Genomic DNA, 26,534 nt, shown 5'->3' on the forward strand with positions numbered 1-26,534 from the left:
CTATAGGATGTTGCGCATGCGCGACTGAACGAATCACTCCCTGAGAGATGACTCGTTCTTCCCGAGTCACATTAAAGATTCGTTTAAAATGAACGAATCGTTCAAGAACGACCCATCACTACTCAGCAAGCAGGGGCGCCAATTTGCCAATTCCCCACACAGTTATATGATAGATAATAGAAAACCGCTTAGCGGCGCAGATGATTTTTATTTTATTTTTTTAAGTGCATGTGCCGCCCCCCACGTGTCATGAAAAAATGCCGCCCCGGGCGGCTGCTCCGTTCGCCCATGCCTAAAACCGCCACTGCCAACATATTCAAACAAATATGAGTATAACGGCACCTTAAATGCCACCACCTGGATCCAGGATCCAGACAACAACAACAAATTCTCAACATGTTAACTACAACTGAACACCAGGGAGAGTCATATTCAGATCCATTAAGCAAAGCCACGGGAGCAATGATTACCAAGGAACTACAAATAATTGAGCCTACCTTGATTTCTGAAGCCTGCTTCATGGTGGAACAGCTCATTTTCTATGTTTATCTATGTCCTGACCAACCAGAATTTTGATGACTTACGCATTGACGCAATTAGCAACCTCTGTTAGAGTATAATTTCTGGTGTTTATGAATTGTAATGCAGAGCGGCCTACGAACCCCATCGAGAGTGTTGAAGCTGACTGCTGCTGATGGAACTGCAAACTATTTTCTTCAGTAAATTTTTCTTGAATTGATCGCATCTCTGACTCCTGGTCTTTGTTCATCATACCTGATCCTTGGGTTTTAACTGTTTTCCCCAACAGAGGTAACACCCAGTGGCGGTTTTAGGCATGGGCGAACCGGGCAGCTGCCCGGGGCGGCATTTTTTCATGACACGTGGGGGGCGGCACAAGCACTTGGAAAAAAATAAAATAAAATCATCTGCGCCGCTAAGCGGTTTTCTATTATCTATCATATTATCTATCATATAACTGTGTGGAGAATTGGCAAACTGGCGCCCCTGCTTGTTGAGAAGGTACCGTGCACAGAAGCTGTGTGAGAAGTGGAAAGGGGAGGGGGGTGCGGCCGCGGGGGACAGTTCACCTCTCTCAAATTAGTGGGACAAGTGGGCTAAAGTCAGTCACACCCAGGGGCGCGGGAAGTGGGGGTGCTGAGGGTGCTGCAGCACCCCCTGTTTTTTTCTGTGGGCAACTGTTTAATTGTTGGGAATATAAAAAAAAAAAAAAAAAAATCGGAGTGTCTATTTAAGTGCAAATAGCTATGTTGCTGGCAGAGGCTATTTACATTAACTCCACCCACAAACGTATGATTGAGATAGTCAAATATGCAAAAAACAATTACTAGTTTTCAGATTCAGTGGCGCAGGTGGTAAAGTTTGCGTTATAGTTCTTTTGACATGATCGACCGGGGTTCGAATCTGCCTTTTGGCGAACTTTTTTTCTCCCTTTTTAAATTTCAAATCACATCAGAAAAGCATTTATTTTTTAATAAAAATGAAGGAAATAATCAAAAAGTTGAACATAAAGTACCGGGTAGGGTTAGGGTAGGTGTAGAGAGGGCTTTTGTCCCAATAAGGTGGCATCCATTTAATAATTAGAAATAAAATTAAAAAATTACACTCAATAAGTTATTGCATACTATTTTATAATGTATTACAATGCAGAAGTGCACATAATTACCACTATTTTTGCAATAAGTAATGTTTTTCTCTAATAATGTTTTTCGCCATGTTTTTATTTTATTTTAACATAGAATAAATAGAATCTAAAGCTATCTGCACTGTGTAAATAACATATCACTAAAGAATACTGCTATTTTCACTTTGTGGTTTAGTCTTGACTTCTGGTCGTGAGTGACAGTGCTGGGGGATGGGAAATCTGTTGATTGTCGAGTGCCAAATAAACACAGGGGGGCTCAGAGGGGGTCTTGCCCGGAGAGTAATTCAATGTAGAACCGCCACTGGTAACACCTAAAATACTGCGTCATGTTCCGAAATCTTAATTGTCACAAGTTTTAGCTGCATATATGAAGGTAAACGAGTAACACAATGTGTAGACGTGTATTACAAATTTATGTGCGCACTTTAGTTTCACTGTACAACCACAAGTCAGCATTTCAGGCATGTGATCAGCTAAGGACACAAAAGAAGGAAGGAAGGTCACACACTACCACCTCACCTCCCCCTCCCTTTACTTTACTTATTTACTTTACTATTTTACACCATTTAAAATAAAGAATACCAACAGTTTAATGAAAGTTAACAATTTTCCATTTATTACATTTTATTAAACATATTATTCATTCATCAGTTACATGATTATACGTACAAATTACAAGTACACAAATTAGACAAGGGATCAGAATTTTTGTTTAAATTAATTAATTTAGTAATTTGGTTTATGCACTGAAAATTGAATTTTTGCACTTAATGACAGACAAAATAAATAAAATAAAATAAAACAAAAAATATTTCCTGAATTTTCAATGTATGTTCTGTAGTAAAGTTTTAAAGTAATAGTTTTTTGATTGTGTATAAACTATTTGTTAATGACTGTGAGCTTTATTAGTATATTTGAATAAACAAACAGGGCATTCTGTAGAAGTAATCCATTTTAATATTTCAAAATTGATTTATCCTCATAAGGGGTTAACTACAATAATTAGCTACAAAGAAAGAACTATTGCTAAATATAGAACGAAGACTTGAGACTTGACTTGGATTTGGACCTCAGGGACTGCTTGTCAGGAACATGTCTGCTTCACACTGGCAGATCACCCCAAGCAGAAGTCAGTCAAATTCTGCGTCTGAAACCTTGGCCAAGTATCTGCCCAAAATGTATGTGACATCAGATAGACATCACTTTGCTTTCGTTAGCATGCTGGTTTCACACTTTTTTTTTTTTCTTTTTTTCTTTTTTTACAAAAGCCACAGAGCCTGAGAGCACAGGTTCAGAAGCTGTATAAAAACAATCTACCCTCAAAGAAAGCAGAACATTCCTCAAACTTCTACCCACTAAAACGAGCTGAAACAGACCTCCGAGTAAAGCAGACGAACAGATTCATCTTTTAAAAGCACATGTAAGCCAGGAAGACATTTTGAATAAAAACAAATAGAGAAACAAACAGCAACTGCTCAGTGATATTAAAGATATAGTTCACCCACAAATTAAAATTCTGTCTGATTTCTTAAAGCTGCAGTCCATAAGTTTTGCCTCTTTGTCACCATCTCTGTGTGAAAACCTGCAATTGCAGCTGTGTGCGGAATTATCTTTCTTGCCTGTGGCAGTCAGTCAACGCACAGGTGTGGATATTTACTGTACTTCGCTATCACAGATTCTAGCCTACGTCTTGGAATACAGTATATGACCCAAATAAGAATTTTCACCGGATATAGTAAGTAACAAGTCTGCCACGTTTGTTCTGACCAACTGAGGAAAAAAGCATTACAATAAATTGCGCTACCAATGGTGATTTAATCTAAAGACTGGTTAGCTCATATCACATCAAACCGAGCAACTTATTATTATTGTTATACTCAAATTATTAATGTTAACAACATCAGCATTGCGTGACTATGAGTAGGCTATAGTGTATAGACTTAGCGTGTAGATTTCAATTTCTGTACAATCTAATCCAGTGCTTCCCAAACCTTTCGTGGAGGACCCCTAGCCCTGCACATTTTGTATGTCTCCCTTATCAGACACACCAGATTCATGTCTTGCAGTCTCTACTAACGAGCTGATGAGTTGAATCAGATGTGTTATATAAGGGAGACATACAAATGTGCAGGGCTAGGGGTCCTCCAGGACAGGTTTGGGAAGCACTGGTCTAATCTAATTGTCATGCCATTCGAATTTCATATTAAGAAATTCTTTTAACCAAAAAGCAAACTATGCTCCCTTTGAACTGGTTTTCTTTAAAATACAAATCTTGTGTAATCCCAGGCTATCTGTAATCAGAAGCACATAATAAGAAATATAATTTCATTTCATTTACATGTGTTTCATAAACACATAATCCTTTCTGGATTACAATCTGCCATCAAAATGATACATTTAATTATTCCAGCTGCTGTGAGAAAAGGCTATAAACGATCTGCCACCTGCAGGATCCTCACATGCGATAGCCTAGTAGCCAGGACAACTTCTTTATGTTTACAGACGTGACGTAATAACGCAGTGCCATGCTCAAATTTTCCGCAAACCCTACCTGTACCACTCAAATTAGAAAACATTATTATAAACTAACTGTTGTGAATCGGGCTAAAGTAAGGCGATAGTTTTGAACACTGGCTGGTTATGTATTTGCTCAAATATTGATTTTGGATCATTTTTAACCAAAAAAAGTTACGGACTGCAGCTTTAATGGCGACTGAAGCTTTCAAGCTTTTCAAATCACGCAAATGCAAGTTCAAATTGTAAGAAATAAAGTTCATATGACTTATGCACTATATTCAAAAACAATTTTGCTTTTTTATGTTAAGTAAAAAAATGTAATACCAACATGAAAATAAAACACTTACAAAAAATATTTTTAAACCATTAACCAATGTCAGAGAACTGTGAACATGCAAATGTGTTACCCAATTATTAACCTGTTACCTTAAAATCTCAGTAAATGTGTTAAGTGAAAGAGGTTCGGCTGACAAAAAAAGTTTGGGAATCCCTGCATTACATGCAAACAAGACATAACTTCATATTGTGCATTTTAATGTGTTTGAAAGACAAAACACAAAAATTGAAAGACTATAAAGAAGAATTAGGCTGCATCAATAAATTATTGTTATTGTGTGAATAATATGTAAATATGTAATGAATAACAACATATTAAGAGTATTTTAAAATGTAATATAATCTAATTACAAGTAATACATTTTTGTAATCAAAAATTGCACTGCTCTCAATATGCTTTTCTGAATTGTAGCTTGCTATTTTGCAACATTCACTCAAATACAAAATATGCAAAAACATCATAGTTTGAATGATTAGTGATTTCCTAAAAAAACACTTTGGGAGAAACAAAACAAATATCATTATCATTATGTTTGATTTGAGGATTTAAGAATAAAAACATTCTTATTGGTGATTATTGGAACTATTGGTTCTTATTGGAAGCTATCTTTAATAGTGGACCGTATGTATTTGCATTTACTCAGACTGCTGTAATAGTAGTACTAGAGAAACAACGCACGATGGAGGAAACTTCTGTTTGTATTCAAAGCATCTGTACATGACTTTAGGCTTCTGACTTACCCAGAACAGACACCACAGCAACCTGCGAGGTAACGTAGCGTTTGGTCTTTGCATTGTAGGCCACACAGCTATAGTTTCCACTGTTTGTTTCCTCTACATTGGTGAGGGTAATGTTGGCCGTGGTCTTCTGAGGCATCGCCTCCCCATTAAACATCCACTGGAGCTGAGCGGGAGGGTCAGACTGGGCTGAGCATGTGAAGGTTAAGTTAGAACCTTTCTTAAGGAATGAATCTGTTGGAGTCTGTGTCATGACGACTTTCTCTGGGCCATCTAGACAGACATGGGAGAAAGAGACGATGTCAGGCAAAGGTTTATTAAAGAGCTTGCAATGCAGCTATGTTTTATGGATTCTTTGATGAATTTAAGGCTAGTTTTAAAACCCCCAAATCCATTTCAAAGGCTTAGCAAGAATAACACATTTTCACTAGAAGAACATCAAACGTTGTCCCATGTTACAACATTTCACATCCCCAATTTATCAAGATTTTGTAAATGGCATGTTTAAATGAGGAGGATGTATTTGAGTAACAGAATGTGGCTATAGTTTAAATTCAGGCCAATGATTCTTATTTCAACTGCTTTTAGAAAACAATGATAGTCTAAGACTCAAGAGACTGGTGCAGTGAATTTACTTCATGATCAAACCATGCATTTGCAGATACTTTCAGAAAGGTTTGATCAGTTCAGGATGTAAATGCACACATGCACAAACAAACCCTGTTTTAAAACATTCATCCTCATCCTGCTGTTCACAGGCTCATTCACAACCCTATTTTAATGCTCAGCCTGCATTTTTTCTTGCACCTGCAGCAGAACCTGTCTGAAGTAGAAAGTCGCTTCTGGTCTTTGCTGTCATGTGTGCTTTCTAGTGCACACCATCTGCAGAGATCTCAATTTATATGCACTGGGTACCGGTTGCCAATGACTGGTACTGCTGTAGTATTGCTCAAAACATGCAGTTTTGGTAAATTTAATACTTTACTGCAAGTACTTGCATGCACAGAATTGTTAGTATTAGTAGTATTAATTAGTTTTGTTGTAAAATCAAGGTTATTACGGAACACAATTCCATCATTAATGGAAATCCATGATTTTAATTGGAATAGTTCAGCCAAAATTGAAAATTGTGGCATTATTGTTACATGCCTCCTGTTTTGTGTACCTTGTATTTTTGTTTTAAGGACTTTTAAGTTACTTCTTGTCTGGTGTGTTCTTGTAATCAGTTTGTAGTTTTTCTCTTAATTAGCCTGTCATTGTTCCCAGGTGTTTCTTGTTTCCATATTAGCCCTCTGTCTGTGTTTTGCCTTGTACTAGTCAGTCATTGTTGCTTTTGGTTTCAGTTCTGCTCTGTGTTCCTGCTTGTGTTCCTGGTTTTGGTTTGTTTTTACTTTGTGTTTTTGTAATTTTTGGTTCCCTGTTGCCTGCCCTTTTGTTTTGCCTTGTTTCACTTAATTAAACTTAACACTTTTGAGCCACTATCTTCTTCTTTAGACCTTTATGTAGCTTGCAAGACATGGTCACTATGAACTGTCACTGCAAGGAGAGTACTGCATAAATATAAAACATTTCATCATGTGGATTTGAAACGATATGATACTGAGAGAATAATGACAATTTTTAGGTGAACAGTTCTTTGAAGGTAAACGGTGTTCGTGTATTCATGTCTCACACTAAGCATGTGTGGGTGTGATCAGGTACGTACAGCTCACAGTGAGATTGAAGGGAGTCCTCCCGGACTCCAGTGCGTGATTGGACGAAATCTTGACTTCAGTTACGGGTTCTGGAGAAAAGAGAAGAGAAGCATGGATTGGGTTCATTTAGAAACATCTTTGCTCCATTCAACAACCTCTAGATAACCAACCCTGAGATTTGGTTATCATACATCTTACATCATGAAAGTCTCCTAGACAGATCTAAAATATCTTTATACAACTGATTTCCAGTCACTGAATGACTGTCTTTAAAATGAATCATATTGCAATACGTTTAAAACAAGTCACAAAATGAGTCATCACTATTATCCATTTGGGTAGATTCAATCATATCATACATCGTTCTCTAAAACCAAATGCAAAATTTTAATTTTATTCAGTGCAACTCTAATTTAACTGATGCTTTTAACTAATTTTTGCAGGATGTGAACCTTCAACCTGCTGGGTTGTTTTCAACCAACAATTGGGTTAAATGTTTAACCCAACCTTCTCGCCAGTAACTCAACCGCTGGGTAAAAACAACCCAGTATTTAACCCAGCATTATTTGGAGTGTAGGCTTCACCAACCCAGTGTCTAGTAACTATACAGTATACACACGTGGTCAGAATTGTTGGTACCCTTGGTAAATATGATCAAAGGCAGCTGTAAAAATAAATCTGCATTGTTAATCCTTTTGATCTATTATTTTTAAACAATCACAAAAATCTAACCTTTCATTGGAGAATAAGAATTTAAAACGGGGGGAAATATTATGAAATAAATGTTTTTCTCAAATACACATTGGGCACAATTAATGGCACCCTTTTATTCAATACTTTTTGAAACCTCCATTTGCCAAAATAGTATGGAGTTTTCTCCTATAATCCTGATGATGTTAGAGAACACCTGACAAGAGATCAGAGGCCATTCCTTCATCCAGAATCACTCCAGACCCTTTAGATTCACAGCTCCATGTTGCTGCTTCTTCTCTTCAGTTCACTCATTTTCTACAGGGTTCTGTTCAGAGGACTGGAATGGCCAGCAGAAGCTTGGTTTTGTGCTCAGTGACCCATTTTTGTGTTGTTTTTGAGGTTTGTGTTTGGATTATTGTACGGTGGGAAGATCCAAACATGGCCCATTATAAGATTTCTAACAGAGTCAGTCACTTATTGATTTTTTTATCTGTTGGTATTTGATGGAATCCATGATGCCATGTGTATAAATATAGAACATATAGAAATATAGGCCCACGACATCAAAAATACAGCAGTATATTTCATTGTACACATGGGGTACTTTTTATCCCTGTGTGCACCAAACGCATCTTGAGTGTTTGCTGCTAAAAAGCTCATTTTTTAGTTACATCTGACCATAGAAGCCAGTCCCATTTGAAGTTCCAGTCGTGTCTGACAACTGAATATGCTGGAGATTGTTTTTTGGTGAAAGCATTTTCTTATTTTGATTTTTTTCTTGAAGCCCTCCCAAACAACATGTGGTGATGTAGGTGCTGTTTGAATTTTTTTTAAAGGTTTTCTGACCCCGAAACTCAACCTTTTTCTGCAATTCTCCAGCTGTGGTCCTTGAAGAGTCTTTAGCCGCTCAAACTCTCCTCCTCACCGTGCATTAAGACGATATAGACACACGTCCTCTTCCAGGCAGTTTCATAACATTTTATGTTGATTGGAAATTCTTAATTATTGCCCTGATGGTGGAAATGGGAATTTTCACTGCTCTAGCTCTTTTCTTAAAGCCACTTCACTAATTTGAGAAGCTCAATTATCTTCTTCTGCACATCAGAAATATATTCTTTGGTTTTTGAATATGAATGGGAATATATTTCAGATATATTTTCCTCATAAGAATTTCTAGGGATACCAGTAATTGTGTCCAACATGTATTTGAGAAAAAACATTTATTTCATAATGATATTTCCCCCCATTTTAAATTCTTATTCTCCAATGAAAGCTTCGATTTTTTTAAATAAAAGATCAAAAGGATTAACAATGCACATTTATTTTCACAGCCTTCTTTGATCATATTTACCAAGGGTACCAGCAATTCTGACCACGTGTGTACCTGAAGATTGCACTGGATAGTCGATACTTACCAAGAACCTCAAGATCAATCTGTGCGGACAGTTGCTGTCCTTGAGTAGTGACTATATTGAGAACATATTCCCCTTCATCCTCCTCCACCAGCGGCCCGAGCTGAAGCTCACACGTCGTCTTATTGTAGATGATTCTGCTGGCGTATTTCTCATCAATGTTATTGGTGTTTGATAATAGGACACTTGTAATTATCGGTGCAATTACTGGGCCTTTGTTGAAATTCCATGTTACGGCTAGAAAATCCTGTGTTGAGGTGATTGTTGTCTTGAAGGTCACATATTTACCTGGTTCAACGAGGTAAGGAGAAATCTAGATTTCTGTTAAGTACATGTGGAGAGAGAGATGTGAGTCCCCGAGTGACAGACAGGAACAGTGTGACTTCTCTGTAAGAACCGTAAGAAAGTTGAACTGGAGAAAGTTCAACCTGGACTCTTCTGATGCCACACAGTAAAATAAAACATTATCCACTTTCACCATTAGATGGAGGCATACACATGCTCCAGAACAGCCTTTCAATCTCACTCAAGACCACAGCAATGCTATGATTATGAATAAATTTGTAGGGCCAAGATATGTCTCCAACACAAACTTAGGAGAAAACACAACCAAACTGAAAGTCACATGACAGCTTTATGCTAGAAACAGACTGACATTTATGTAATTGTTCATAGATAATCAGCTTTAATGTTAATAACATAAAAATCATGAAAATAATTTTTTTTAATAAAAACGTTTTATATTCTCACAACAATTTTAGTGCATTTAGATCTAAAAACAACTTTGCTGTTGAATATGTAACGTTTGAGTGAGTGTAACATTTTTGTACTTATATTTTAGCCTTTTTATACCCATGTCACAGATGTCATCCTGTTGTGTTTGACCCTGGTTGTTTTGATAAAATATGAAAGAGTGTATTTCAGGGTCAAGAATGAGAGGAGGTGATTTATATATTTTTCTCCAGAATTTATAAACACTCACACTGCTGTTAGTCTTCATATCAGAACAATTCCATCTGAAGGACAGGTCGAGGGTTTATAAAGTACAACCATTACCGTCATTATGACGAAGTTTCTGTGTCTGTTTTCATTATGGGAAGATGAGGAGGCACCAAAGTGTTCTCATATGAAGATACCAGCACCCAGCACTGCTACAGAATAACTGAAAAACGTCAAACGGAAAAAAAATGTTTAGATAAAATGTAATTAAGAAAATGATGTAGTCACTTCCTATGTTCATATATTTCAAAAATATACTAAATATCAGTTCTAAAGGGACGACAGTCATGCATCATTATTACTATTGCTCATACTGAAGGATTAATTAAACTTAATTGACATTAAAATGTAAAATTTAGTCTTGAAATGTTGATTTTGAAAATCATGTCATCATATTTTAATCAAGGTTTTAAAACGTTTAACCAAAAGTCAACTAGCATGATTATTAGTTTATAGAAATACGTTTTTAAGGCCCATATAATGATAACAACCATAACTTAAAATTTTATTAATCTGTTTCATACAGAAAAATAATATAGTTAAAATTGCTCTCAGAATGATTTTTCCAGCTCATGAATGATAAAACATTTACAGCTGAGTTTAATTCTTGTGTGTCAATTTAAAAAAAAAAAGGTACACAGGGCTCCTTAGTGGACAAGAATGTCCATGCCAAATAAACTGAAATAAAAATATTATATATGAATAATAATTATTTATTTTTTTACCAACACCAGTCCTGATCATAACTACCAAAATTCATTCCTTTTCAGAATTTGAACCCTTTAAATGCCAGTTTATAAATTATGAATATTTATTATTTTTTATACGAACATCAGTCCTGATCATAACTACCAAAATTCATTCCTTTTCAGAATTTTAACCCTTTAAACCCTTAACTGTTGTTTTTATATTTAAAAAAAAAAATCATAAATTATAATTGTTATATAATTAAAATTATTACGTTACCATTTAAAAAAAAACAAAAAAAACAACTGCATAATTATTTTCCATATATTAAATGCTAAGCAGAATTTATTTTGGTAATGATTACTGTAGCAACAACATTAATTTTGATGCACATATATATATATATATATAATTTTTTGTTTTTGTGCAAAAAAAAAACTTGCACAAAAACGCACACAAATTCTGAAAATAATTTACTTATGGTAAAATAGAGTTATGAATGGAAATAAGGGTCAAATATTACAATTCCAATAACATTTTAATAAAAAAGTATGCTGTTTGCATTAACAAAGCCAAAATAAATTTAAAGAAAGTCGCTAAGGACGCACAATGGTTAAATCCTTAACATTAAGTATGCGCAATAGTAAAAGTGTATTTCCCTTATCAAGCACCACTAAAAACAGAGGGCAACTCAAGACTGCAGGAGGTGCTGTAGCCTCATTGGTTTCCTTACGTTCCCATTCATTCATACATACTACCTACACACAAAAACAAATACATACTGTTAAAGCACAAGTTACCGTTACAATATAAAGCTTATGAATGACACAAGCTTAGGTTTGTGTTTCATAAATAATTATCATGAATGGTTACAGAAAAAACACACATTTCATCCATCTGACAACAACCAGCCTCAACAGTGAAATAAGTGCACAACCTTTGTCCTTAATGGAAAGCTTCAAACTATAATGGACACAAGAGCAATCTATGACCATATTCACTGTGAAAATAAATTAAGCTGTCTCATTCTAATGGAGGCTAGCATTAGTCCCTCATAAAACATTGATTTAAACTCTCAACCATAGCCAAACAAATTGAAATCTGTCAGACAAGTGGGCAGCGTAGCCTTTTGAAACTCGACTTATTAAATGTCAGACCATGATTTTCCTGCCGCTGATTTGTCGCACTTTTGATCACTTAGAGATCTACATCTGTACGGAAAACATAGTTACTGGTATCACTGTGACCTACAATATAAAACTGTGCCAACCTTAACTTTCAGTACTATTAAGTGTTCTGATTCTCACAAATAAACCACACTGTGCCTGCAGAGATGAAGGCTGTTTGCATGGCAGCAATGGCAGACCGAGGCGTGTGAGAAACGGTTTTGTGGGTAGCAGTGGAGGAAGTTACCATTTTGTGCAACAAATTTATATACTTTACATAAGCTACTGGTTGCACATTGAGATTATAAAATATCAAAGCTGCAAGTTATAAAATGACACAATAAACCCGTCTGAGGTTAAACAATTGTGGAATCATGTCAGATATACTCAGTGAATCTTTCATGTGGTTAAATGGAATGCAAATTTGGAACCATATTTATCAGCCATTATTAATGATTCTTATTCATTTGTTTAATAACTACTGTAATATACTATATATTATAATGTAGAGATAAATGAACTTATATAAAATCACATTTATTCAAATTATGTAAAGTCACTAATTTTATTAATCAGGCAATATCAAGCAAATCATGCAGGATATTAAGTAAAGATCATGTTCCATGAAGATATTTAGTGAATTTCCTACCGTAAATATATCAAAACTTAATTTTTGATCAGTAATATGCATAGCTAAGAACTTCATTTGGACAACTTTAAAGGCGATTTTCTCAGTATTTAGATTTTTTTGCACCCTCAGATTCCAGATTTTCAAATAGTTATATCTCAGTTATATATTGCCCGATCCTAACAAACCATACATCAATGGAAAGCTTATTTATTCAGCTTTCAGATGATGTAGAAATTGAGAAAAATTGACACTTATGACTGGTTTTGTGGTCCAGGGTCACATATATTCCTCCTCAACATCACCCTCTTTATTCACCATATTACAATATAGGTCATAGGTGACTGATGACGTTCAGTTTCAGCTGAAAAATTACTGGTGTCAGTTTCCTGTGACAAACAAACAACCACAGTACAGTTTGGAGTCATACAACGCAAATAACACATACCAGCTAAAACACAGCAGAAGCGAAACACAAGAATGCTGTCATTAGGTCGTGAGTCACGGCTGAGCTATAGGAAACATACCGTTGAAGGCATTTACCTTTCAAATGACTATAGATCATACTCACCATTTACATGACTGTGCAGTCGCCGTCCAGTACATATGATCACGAATAAACACCATCTATTTTTCAGATGGTTTGTGACCACAAGACCAAGACTTTGATAATTCCACATTCTACACGATGCTTTCCAAAGAAAAACCACTTCGCATAGTTGATGCATAATGGTTGTTTTGTGTTGGTTGTTTTTGTTGCATGGTGGTCAAAAATTAGTTTTTTTTTTTTTTTCAATTAAATAAATGTGCTATATTTTAGTTAATTTTTTTATTATTATTTAATATTTTGTGTTTTTAGGGGATTTTATGGTGCTAAATTATATTTATGCCTTATATTTATACCTGTTAGCTACTTTTTGAACATAGAAAATATTATGAAATTTCCAACATAAGCTGTCATAAATCTTCAAAGCTTTTGAGCAGACTTAAGTTCAGTATTTTTTTTTAAAAGAAGGCACTTGGAAGATTATTGCTGACGTGAAAAAAAGTAATGTTTGCACTATGAAATTCACTTCCCATTTCTTTCCAGTTCAGTCATTTTTAGCTTTTTTATTTTTCAGAACCATTTAACCTTTTCGAATCAGGACCATTATATTGTGTGTGTGTGTGTGTGTGTGTGTGTGTTCACAAAAAAAAAAAAAAAAGGCCAAACCCATTACCAAGTTTCGTACCAAGTTTCATAAAAAAAAAAAGTTAAAAATCAAAACAAAACATTTTTTTTTTTTTCAAAACTAACCAAAGGGTTAAACTAAAAGCCAAAGTAGCTTCCACTGAAGAGCAGCACTTAAACTACTACATGTGCAGAAGGAAAAACACAACAGACCCACAGGGAGTCTGTGAATCACACTGTCTTGTTTACTGAGCTAATAGGTTAAAGAGTAAAGGAGTGATCAATAGTTGGGAGTATGCTTTCAGTTCTGAGAAAAGAGCCATGTGTGCTTCTCTGTCCATTGAAACAGGCACAAACATGTATATTTTAAGAAACAAAAGGAAATAAAACACAATTAGTGTGGTTTTAAGAGTCATTTTCCCACAAATTGACAGAATGTCGGAAACTCTTGCATGTTGCGCATACATGTCATACACGATGTGTTCATTGCATCGACATGTAATTGTGTAAGTACACACACACACACACACACACACACACACACACACACACACACCCCGCCTCTGTGCTGTAGGGTGTCTCATTTTGTTTATTGCTAGTGTAAGAGAGCTGCTTGCCTTCTACTGTTGCATTCCTCAGTAATTACCTACAGCATGTTCCGTCCTGCTGCCGCCTGTGCAACACACCAATCATCTTATGGAAAAGATGCTCTAGTCACATTAAGCTTTTAGGCTGCATCTTCTATTACCGCTTTGGGTCGGACATCAGCGTGGGGTTTATTAAATTGGTCTTAAAAGCAGACATTGGTCACGCACAACAACATACCGTGGATATACCAAGACATCAAGCACCCACCTAAACAACAAGAAATTTGATTTTGCTTAAAGGACGCCAGACCGTTTGATGTTTTACACTCATTTTCACTCCTAATTGGCACTGATGATTATCAACCTTTACAATTTTTATTATTATTATTATTATTAAAGCAAGCATATAAATTAAATGTAGCAAAATACTATAGATATTTATACTATAATATAAATTATTTATGCATATTTTACAATTGCATTTATTTGGCATTATAGTAAAAAGTGTAGGTATGTTTTACAAATATAATGCTATAGATATTGACGCACTTTCCCGCTGGAACACACCCCCTCAGCCGGACTGAGTGGCAAAAGAGCCGGCTGCATAACTGGATTTAATAGTGAAGCTGCGAAAACGTGAATAAAACAAACAATAATCAGTTTAAACTAAAGGTTGTTGGACTCGATAGTGTTCCTTACAACCTACCAAAGATCCAGATATTGATACGTAGCCAGGAATCATATTTCCTGACATTTATGTGCGCCTGATTTCGACGCCAGGGAAATACATAAAGCAAATTTGCCTGTGAATACAAAAAAGGTTGGTCTAAATCTGGGTGATCACTTATATCAGTGTTCTATATATATATTGTCATATCATCCAGCCCAAAAACTTATATAGTTTTTGTCAGTATTTATTTAAAAAAACATCCAGTTATGCAGAATATAAGAAGGTAAATATTTCATGGATGAGTTGTCAATATGATATGTATAGGGGATGATTTTACCATAAAATTCAAAATATTAACACAAAATGATAACTGGAAATATGTGTTTCGCTGCCTGGAGTCCACATGTTATAATTGTTATATTGTAATATATTTATGGCTCAAAAGCTCTTCAAGATTTAGAAGAACAAAATTGATGGAACACTTGACAGATCTGAAAATACAGACCTTTTTTTGCCTCCAAAACATGATTTCATTTCGTAATGTTCATGAAACATGCAGATGGTAGCAAAATAAATATCAGATGAAGCGTGTCGTATTGTTTTTATCCACTTTTAACTTTAATATTTGGTATGTCCAGCTTTTACAGCAGCACATCTCTCTGGTATAGTGTATAATATATTTCCTGAGAACTCTAATGTTATCCCATGCCTTCTGCAAATCAAGCCAAAGGCTTTCCTTTGAATGTACAATAGATCTGTCCAGTTTAATTTCCAACTTGCTCAAATTTGCTCGATGGGGTTGAGGTCTGGCTTTGAGATGGCCAGTCCATCATTTGCAATGTTCCAGCAAATTCCTTCCGTCGCAGGTCGTTCCGGCAATAGTTCGTTTTATGGGTATTGTAATGTCCAATTCAACAAAACCAACTGAAACCTTTTAAATATGTGACCCTGGACCACAAAACCAGTCTTAAGTCGCTGGGGTATATTTGTAGCAAAAGCCAAAAATACATTGTATGGGTCAAAATGATCAATTTTTCTTTTATGTCAAAAATCATTAGGATATTAAGTAAAGATCATGTTCCATGAAGATATTTAGTAAATTTCTTACCAGAAATGTATCAAAACTTCATTTTTGATTAGTAATATTTTCTCGATTAAGCGAGATTTTCTCAATATTTTGATTTTTTTGCACCCTCAGATTCCAGAGTTTCAAATAGTTGTATCTCGGCCAAATATTGTCTGATCCTAACAAACCATACATCACTGGAAAGCTTATTTATTCAGCTGATGTATAAATGAATTTTTGTATATTTATGTATAAATCTCAATTTCGAAAAATTGACACTTAAGACTAGTTTTGTGGTCAAGGGTCACATATACCAAGTGTTCTAACAATTTTGGCCACCACTGTATATTATACTATATATAATGGTTTTCATTTCCTTTATTCAAAACATCATTTATGTTTTCTTCATATTTTTGTGGTTTCGTGAGATTCATTCCGATAGCTATCTGTGGTGCGGTTCTGGATTTGACCACATAAAGGGATAAAGGGAGGTGGTTTGAATATTTGCAGGGATTTTAGATGAAAAGTTTTTCTTGACATAGGTGTCCCACCTGAGGGAAGTCCTGTCAGATCTGATTAGAAACTTAAGTTGCTTTGGGATGAATGTCGGTTCTGCAAATCAACTACGCCTAATTAAGCAGCTGATAGTGTCTCTTTACAAATCACTATGCAGTGTTGTTTTAGAGCTTTCATTATCATGATGAGTGTCCTCGCTTGAGTTCACCGCAGTCTCACTGTTTGAATAGTGGCTTCAGAGCAACACAAGAGGCACATAATCACTAGGCTTATGGATTTTTATTTTTATTTGGAGAGATGATTATTTGGCACGATCCACTAAGCTCAAACCTAAGACTTGACTTTTGGATGTTTCTGAGGGATGCATATTCAAAACATTCTCAAAAAAATAAAAATAAAGACCAAATTCAGAGCAGATGCCATGTTATTATGATGTAAAAAGTGAAAGCTGTGGATAAAAATGGAATTTTCCTTGATTTTTTAAATAAAATAATAGTGGTTCTAGTATTTTGGTTTTTGTTGTATTGTTTTCTTTTGCATGATTCAACATGAACAATGTTAACACATGGACTTCAAACCCTACAACGGAATTCCCAAAATAAGTCATGATGAATTTTCACAAAGGGTTGACAAATTCCAAAATATTGTCCATGTTTTATGGAATAAAGGATGGATGAACCATTTCCAGTAAATCTGCTCAGTCCGGTAATCTTTAAGATCATTACACAACGACTATAGCATAAAAATGAGTCAGCTTCCTTTCGGATTGACAGTAAATTGAGCTGTTCAGTCATGACATCAATTTGTAGGCAAATCCGGAATGCATCCTCACAAAAAAGTTTTTAGAAGAACAGTTTTGGATATATTAGTAAAACAAGGTCTGCTTTTCACATAATAAAGCTGCTATCGAGTTGATAAATAAGGACTACAACTACCAGAAGAACTTCAATTTACATTCTTAATCGTCATGACGGGAAGTCAGTGCATGTTCAAACAAATTGCGCCATATATCATACACTGAACAAATACATATAAGGAGCGCCTACAATACTCGTACAAACCCGCCTAAGGTTTTAAAAGCTGAAAATGAAGCGAGCAAACCTGAAATGAACTCAGATGGGTTATTTCTAACACAATACAGGCCTATTATTTCCCATTTGATGCATCTAATTATTTACTGTTTTTACTGTTTAACAGTACAGTTAAAAACTTGTAATATTAAGAATAGAAGCATTTTAAGTAAATTATCATAGGTTTGGAGAGTTATACAGTACACAATCTTAAAGTTTATCTGTCCTTAAAGGGACAGTTCACCCAAAAATGAAGTAACAGCCTATATTTCTGCAGGTCTTAAATTCATAAAGTCATGCCATTAAATGTGGCATAAACAGCAAAAAAAAAAAAAAAAAAATAACATTTGCATCTTGTTTTCCATGCAGTGCAATAACATTCTTACATCAAGATACATTTACTTGAGATGCACAGTGAAGATATGAAGTCTTGGTTTCTGAGAAATTTAACAAAATTAAAACAACTATGTGAAAAGGCAATTTTATCGGTTATATCTGTTCTTATTTTTATCATAAACTTGCTTCATTTTGATGAATTTCCTTGTTTCCTTCCATTTATTCCTAACATTTGGCCTCAAAAAGCCTTAAATTTACCTTCTCAAAAATGGTTTTCAATACAATATTGGACCCACTGATATTCATTACATTTACATTTATTCATTTAGCAGACGCTTTTATTCAAAGCGACTTACAATTGAGGAATACAATAAGCGATTCATCTTGAAGAGGCAAATAAATGTGGGAAGTGCTTGCAATACAAAGTTTCAGGCATTGTTCAGATTAGTACAAGCTAGACAGCGAGGGATTAAGGAAAGAGAAAGCAAAGGGTTTTTTTCTTAGGATGAAGTCAAACGGTCATGAAAGAGATGAGTTTTCAGGTGTCGTTACATGGACAAAACACTCAAACACTTCTATTAAAATCTCTTCTTTTGTGCTCCACAGAAGAAAGTCATACAAGAACGACATGAAGTTGAATAAATGACGACATATTTTAAAATTTTGCAGTTAACTACCTTTTTAACACTGTTTTAATCAGAAAATTCCAACAGTTCCAACTTATCATTTATTTACTTATCATGCATTTATTAGATGCTTAATAAAATACCAAATTTGCTAAATCGGGATGAAACTAATGCAGTTATGTGCTAAGAAAACTAACCCTTGGCATCCAAAAAACGTAATGACAGCCTTTAGGACTTGCACAAGCAAGTTGGCGAAATGTTTCGACAGCGGAATTCAAAAAACACACAACGACACTGTCATGCACCTCCTCCTTTCTGTTTCTCACATGCATGCGACGGAGCCACTACAGCTAAATTACTGGTTCACACAGAATACTGCAGACAAACAGGTTTGTAACTTAATGGAAGAAAATCTCCTCCCCTAAAAGCTTGACTCAGAGGCAGCAGAGAGACCGATACGGCAGACACACAATGAGAGCGTGTCAGGGGAGGGGAGCTATTGTGTGAAGCCCAGGATGAGAGGGGCGAGAAGATACAAACTCGAAAGACTTCATTCTGAAGCCTCGGGCTGTTTACTCAACCGTGAGCTGGGATGGTAAAATGCAAACACACGCAGACCACGCACATAAACTCAAACGCACTGTACAATCAGCCCGGAATGGTTTGTTCGGTTGGGTCTGGGCCAAAAGGAGCAGACTACAATATAAAGGACCTAACGGAGAACTTTTGTCATCCTGGCTGTATCACAGATTGGGTGTTTTTTTTGTTTTTTTAAAAATTGGATATACTGTAAGTGAACGCCTCTGAACTCATTTGTGGACATGCAAATTTAAATGCAGGCAACACCCATGACAAAAATGTACTATGGTAACCATATAGAGTATACCAAAACACCAGTTAGTACAGTTAAAATAACTACTGCCAAAAAAAAAAAAAAAAAAAAATGCGATGTATACTCTAATAATATTTGCTGTTGCTTGTCAATCTTCAAGCAGCAGCTGAAAACTCATCTCTTTCGACACTACTTGACTTCACGTTACACATTAAAAAAAAAAAAAAAAAACCACACTCTTTCTCCTTATTTATTCCTTCCCTTGCTAGCTTGTACTTATTTAAACAATGCCTGAGACTTGGTGTTACAAGCACTTCGTCTGTCGGATTGCCTCTTCAAGATGAATCGCTTTATGTATTCCCCAATTGTAAGTCGCTTTGGATAAAAGCGTCTGCAAAATGACTAAATGTAAATGTAATATTTGTTTTATTTAGAAACAATTTTCACATTTAGAAATTAATAGTAAATTTCACAATTACATATAAATGACAAGAAACACATTGAATTAGAAACAAGTGTTTTCTTGTAAAATGTACTCATTTCATTCAATGTGTTACTTGCTGTTTCCTTGTAATTTATCAGAGTGAAAATTGTTTCTAGACCAATTTTTTACACTGATTTTCTTCACTCAGAAATTGATAGTAAATTTCACAAATAATCAGAGTAAAATTTACTAGCAATTTCTGAGTGAAAATTACTTTTTTCAGTGATATACAGTACTTTGATACAATTTTCACTTAGAAAGTGCTAGTAAATATTGCTAGTAAATATAAGAAATATTATTTTCTTGTCAAACATACTAATAATCTTTAATTACAACTTTGAAAAATCTTCATATTTTACTTTTTTTTTTAATAACATTTATTTTTTTACAGTGTGTGATCTCCAAAAAGATTTTTAACGACTTTATGTCAAACACCACAGCTTTTGTAGTTATTTATCTATAATATTTTGGCATAAACTGTGGTTACCATGGTATTATTCTCACTTTATTCAGAATAAAAAAAGAAACTTGTTCAAGCAACATACTGTACAAACATACTCATTCAGGCCTGTGCCACATTGGATTATATTTCTGAGATGATAAATTATGCTTTATGGCCAGTGGGAAAGCAGTCGTGCATACTTTGGTTTACAGCACACATTCAGTGCATCAGTCAGGGAGTGTTGGAGAAACACCAAAAGCCTCAACAGAACGGCAGGCGTGGCTCTCGAAATTCACAACGGGCCGTCGTGACACTGACTAAACACATTTGTTTCTTTTTTGACATTTACATTTATTGAATGGGTGCACACATTCAAGTTGAGTCTCCCACAGTGAAGGTATTAAGTACACCTCAGCTTTAAGGATCTTTGTGTTGACTTAAGGCCAATGAACCCGCTCAACTGGTCACATATGAAAGGAGACCTGTGCAATTCAACACAGCTCCTTCACACCAGCCCAAGAATAGTGATATTAACGTCCATAAAGGACTGTCTTAAATAGACAAAAAGAACTGCATACAACATTATGATGGTAAATACTGTAAAGCCCATGAAATTAAAATGAGTTACACAAATATACTGTACTTAGTCTTTTTCTTCCATTAAAATGGACCAAAAATTGATGATTCATCCTGCACTTTTGTACAATCATTTTTATACAGATGTGATCTCTCTTTACCTTTTTTTTTTTCCTAAGAGCACAAATAAATGTGACAAAAACACGGTCATATTCATACATTTATTTCTAATACTAAAATGGATGTATAACTTGTTTCTGTTTGCAGATAAAAAAAAGTTAATTGTGATTTTTATGCTCATAATTCTGGATTTTTTTCTTGCAATTCTGCATCAGAATTGTGGGATATAAATGCAGAATTGCAAAATATGGTTGCAAAAATGGCTAATAAATGGCTAGATAAACTCAGAACAGTGAAATATAAACTTGAACGCTGAATTGTGATATATAAACCTTGTTAGACGCAAATGCAGAAACTGCAAGACAAACTAAGAATTGCTAGATAAAAATGGAATTGCAAGATGTAAAATCAGAATTGCAAGAATAAATTCAGAATTGCGAGATTTAAACTCCTAATTCTGAGAAAAAAAAAAATCTGAATTTCAAGATGTAAACGCTGCATGATATACTGTAAGTGCAAAAAAAACCCTCAAATAAAAATGTGCAATTCTGAGAAAAATAGTGAAAATTGCAAGACGTTAACTCAGTTTTTATCTCACTAAAAAAAGAAAAAAAGTGTAAAATAAAGTCGTAATTACCTTATTTACTTTTTATTCCATGGGGAAAAAACCCCACTATATTACGAGATATAAACTCAGAATTCAGAGAAAAACCTCAGAATTGCAAGATAAAATCTTACATCTGTGAGATGTTGAGTTGCAAGAAGTAAAGTCAGAATTCTGAGTTGTGAGAAAAAGTCAGAATTGTTAGATAAAACTTGCAATTGCCATTTTTATTTTATATTCCATCGCGGAGTAAAAAACTGAAAAATTCAAGTTTTACAAGTATTATTTTCTTGTTAATCAATGAATGACACAAAAGGGCAGTTCAAACATTCTTTTTAAACACATAACATAACAGTTACACAAAAGCAAAACATTTGAAAATAAATTATATTAAAAAACATGACTGCACTGCACTTTAAGAGAATATAAACACCCTGTAAACAACCTGAGAACATTTCACAAATGATAGATGTTGTTTGGTGACTATTCAAATAACTTTAATGCACTGAACAGCATTTGTGCACAATTACTAATTCCATTTCAAATTTGACATTATCCAATTGCATTTGAAATTCTATCTATCCTATACAAAAACATATTTCACATTCAAAACAACACCTAATATTAGCTATTGCAATGTACACAAGGATAAGACCCTGTCAAATGATGTCTGTCTCCACAGTGTGGTACAGTAAGAACTAACCGTTAATTCAGTGTATCTGTGGTCAGACTCATATGATTACCGGTCTCTCCACACGAACAGCCCAGACCACTAAAAACACACGCAGGCTGCCGGAGATGGAACTGTTTACAGGTTTGCAAGGAGTTATAAAGCTCAGCATTTTATGATATTTGTGTGTTTTAATGCAAAAAGGAAGTACAAATATATTTAATGAATGTGTTAGTGTGTTTTTGCTGTTGATTAGCACATACTTACATATTAAGATGGTTCTGAATGGTACTTGCGTACAACTAGGGTTAGAAGAAAGTGTGGGCAAGGACATGTTATAAGTCAGATTAACCCATGAATATTGTATTGTTCGCCTCATAGTCCTTGCCGAAGTGGATGCTGGACATTTCTATTTGGATGTTTGTTCACTTAGCCCATATGGCCAAAAAAAAAAAAAAAAAAAAAAATTCTGTGGCCAATATATATTACACATGTTAGCATTATTATATTGTATTTTATTATTATTATTATTATTATTATTATATAATATAATGTGAAATATTATTTATCAAATTAAAAAAAAATTATGTTTAAACCGTCAAATGCCAAAATATATTACATTATATATTTCAAGAGGGAAAAAAATAATTTTTTTGGTGAATGCATTTTATTAAATATATTTTGGACAATGTATAATATATATTGGAAAATATATTTAGACTGGCAATATACAAAAAAAGTCTCAGAAATATATAAAGAGCTAAAATTAACTAAAACCGATTAAAAATATATTTATGCAAATTTATCAGCAATTTCTTTACCTTGGCCATTTAAAATATATATTTGTAATATATATTTGCCATATAGGAGCAGAGGCTTTTTGCTTATTTTTTTTTTTTCAGCCATAACTCTTATTTCCAAAAAATGAGGGGATCAATTTAGAAATCTCTAAAAATAAATGGGAAATATCAGGAATGATGGCTGCTCCGCACCTGCATACAAACAAACAAACAAAAGACAAGCTGAGATTCTACACAGATGCATCTATATCTAGAGAGATCTGAGCAACATCAAACAGATCACTACATGATCTTCAAGATCACCGTTTTGGTCAAAGAGAAATACTAAACAATGAAAGAAAGAATCAGTATCAGACATGTTGATAAGAAGAAAAAAAAAACATTCTGGAACGCAATAATCAACTTAAACGTATTAATACAAACACTTTTCAGATTTAATCTTCAGATATGTTTGTCAACTCAAGGTGATTTTGAAAACAGGCCTGTTTTGGAAACCCATTGGAATCCTGATTACAGCAGGACGAATCGTTGTGGGGATGCCCAAGGACAGAGTAGCAATTTCGCTGCAAAACTGTGGCATGTCGTTGTCCGCAAAAATGCATTTTTTTCCCGCTTCTGAGTTAAAGCATGTTGGATCTTGCCTTACTCTTAAAATACAATGTGTACGGCTCACTAAGACACGCGGGAATAGATGAGGGGTTTAAAAAAAAGAAAAGGTGTTGCAAAACATGGCAAAGGTGTAAGAAGCTTAAAGCCTGCATCTGATCTCCAAGGCATGCTTTGCCACGGATGACCTTCCATCGACAGCTCAGCAGAGCCTTCGGCTTCAAGTCAAGTTGGCCCCGCATATCTTCATTGCCTTGGGACTTCCGAGCATGTTGAACAGGTCTTAAATTCTCGATGTTTCAGTGCCTTGTGGGTGCGTTGAGATCTCAAACACGTGACCGTCTCGTCACCCCTCAGTGCATTTTAAGGGTGGATTTTGTTACCCAAAACAGAGCTCTTTCAAAATGACCTCTGTGACGTCAAGTCGAGCTGTCGGTTCAGGGTCAGCTGAAGGATTGAGAGGGTGGTGGAGGCTGGATCATGTTTCTTGAAGAACAAAGGAAGCTGTCCACTTCAGCCAAGGGAAGGAAGAGTCTCACCGTCGACCTCTATCGTGTCCTTAAGATTTGGGTACGTTTGCACAGGGTATAACAGAAAAACAATGGACATCTATAAACACGTTGAGCTCCTGAAAGGGCCAAACCTTCAGGTTTAAGTCACTTGTGAGGGCAGTTTTTCCAGTTGCCTTGAGAGAAGGCTTTTGCAGATAAAAAAGACTGATAAATGGCTGAAGGGTTGGTCTTGAAGATATGCTCTGAGGAAGAGATGTACATATCTGGTTACCCACGTAATGGATTTGTGAGTGCAAGCAAAAGCAGACCGACTGACAATACTTTCAGCACATCGACGGCACAAATATTCCCCATTTGTCATTAAAATAACACAACGGCAAGAGTAAAACAGGCTTCTATTGCAGAAAGCTTCCCACACCCAATGAACAGACATGAAAACTAGTTCTCTTGCGACAGCAGAGCCACTCCTTTGTTAGTCCTTCAGATCGAAGCATATTCCGCCTTTCTTTTAAGCATATCTTTGCGAAAGTGTACAGAGCGAAGTCAGGCACTTAATCAACAAGTGCTGCCAAAACCCATATTAATATGCGATAAGGAAGCGTTTTGAAAGCCCCGGAAGTATCATGCAGGAAAGTCAACAGCCTGAAGACATTACATAGAGCTAGCATGGAAAACAACAACAAATAAAGCTAAATAAATAATGTTAAGTCTGCTGTAGAGAAACAAAAGGTGCTATGCACTTACCGGGTCACTTCAATCCCACATCTCACTTTAATATGGAGATGTAATGCTAAAAAAAAAAAAAAAAAAAAAAGTAATTATATCATGGACAGATTAGATTTTTGCATATATGGAAGAATAAATGAATGAAATAAACCACTAGGTTATGAAAGAATGGGGTGTAGTCACTATAGGTAAACAGACACTGCATAACTAAAATAAAACCTCACAAGTGACTGAAAACTTCACTTACTCTTATAGCATAAAGGTACATACTGTATCACACAAACTTTGCATTAAAAGCCTATTTTTAATTAGCTTTAACTATTTTTATTGATTCATTTCAGTATTCAATGAAATATAACTGCACTACCATTCAAACGTTTGGGGTTAGTAAGATTTTTTTTAGGTTCTTTGAATAAAAAAGTATTTTATGCTCAAAGATAAAAACAGTAAAAACAGTAATATTGTGAAATATTACAGTTTAAAATAACTTCTATTTTAATATATTTTTAAATGGCATTTTATTTTTTATTTCTGTGATCATTTGAAATTTAGGAAATTTCAAGATTTTTTTCTGTTCTATGAATGTAAAGTTTCAAAGAATAACATTTAGTGTAAATAAACCTTTTGTAAAATTATAAATGTCTTTACTGTCTCTTTTGATCAATTAAAGCCATCTTTGCTTTTACTGACCAAACACTTGAACAGGAATGTATATTTTTCTGCCCATTTTGCATTTATGTTTTCAATGAACTCTTTCAGTTCATTCTAGCATTGCATTCTCTGCAAAGTATGACTTCAAATGAAATAAGGTAACTTAGAAGAAAGCATAAGTTTGGGGTGGTGCACACATGATGCCTAGGTAGTGCTGTCTAGGTAGGCGGTTCACAATGTTTTGGAATACAGCCAATGTTATTCGCTTGCGTATGATGTTGCACAAGTATCAAAAACCTGTTAGTTACAAACAAATTACACATTATGTTCTTCTTCTGGTAATGCAATTACAGAGTGAACCATATATTCTTGTAAAATAAATTTCTGTTCCAGTGACAAAAAAAATATCTGAACAATTCGTGCTATGACAAATAGGTCAAGCCCTCTTAGCGTTAGTGAGACTTCATTGACATGCACGACAGAAAACGGAGTGAAATAAGCAAGCAACAAGACAGACAGTTGTGCAAGGCTGAAACTGCTGCAGAAATGCTCACAAGGGTAAGACAGTGAGACGTGTGTGGACATGACTGACATTCCAACGATATTCCTCAGTGATCTCATTTTAATTCTCCTTCTGATTCCTTCATTGAGATACACGAGAGATTTGGATTAAAAGATAATTATATAGCAGGCAAATGTAGGTAATTATGTCATTTCGTCATTATTTTTATTCACCTGAATAGAAAAGTCAATCAATGAGACTGACAGTTAGGTAGTCTCAAATTAATGGTGAGAAAAGAAAAAAAAACAAATGTCTTATTTATGTTTATATACTTATTAATGTACTTGGATGGATGGATATATATATATATCTTGACAAAAACATGCAATCCACAGACAGCCTAAGAGAAAATGCACTAAGGTTGTACGTTATCT

The 26,534-nt window shown here is 34.9% G+C and overlaps 1 protein-coding gene across 5 annotated transcripts in view; it reads right to left on the reverse strand.

Moving 5' to 3' along the window:
• Positions 1-4,636: 4,636 nt before the first annotated feature.
• si:ch211-264f5.6 (carcinoembryonic antigen-related cell adhesion molecule 20) overlaps positions 4,637-26,534 on the reverse strand; it is a 32,336-nt gene continuing 10,438 nt past the window's right edge. The window contains exons 9-10 of one of the 5 annotated variants that reach the window (XM_058754152.1): positions 6,960-7,037; positions 4,637-5,527 (exon numbers count right to left, since the gene is read on the reverse strand). In XM_058754152.1, the coding sequence (XP_058610135.1) occupies positions 7,025-7,037 (13 nt within the window). In that variant the 3' untranslated portion in view covers positions 4,637-5,527; positions 6,960-7,024. Of the gene's footprint in view, positions 5,528-6,959; positions 7,038-9,894; positions 10,216-21,116; positions 24,464-24,965; positions 25,012-26,534 lie in introns of those variants that run through there. The other 4 variants (XM_058754151.1, XM_058754150.1, XM_058754149.1 and 1 more) reach the window with 4 other exon arrangements.

This window comes from Onychostoma macrolepis, chromosome 19 (assembly GCF_012432095.1).
Source record: "Onychostoma macrolepis isolate SWU-2019 chromosome 19, ASM1243209v1, whole genome shotgun sequence".
NCBI lineage: Eukaryota > Metazoa > Chordata > Actinopteri > Cypriniformes > Cyprinidae > Onychostoma > Onychostoma macrolepis.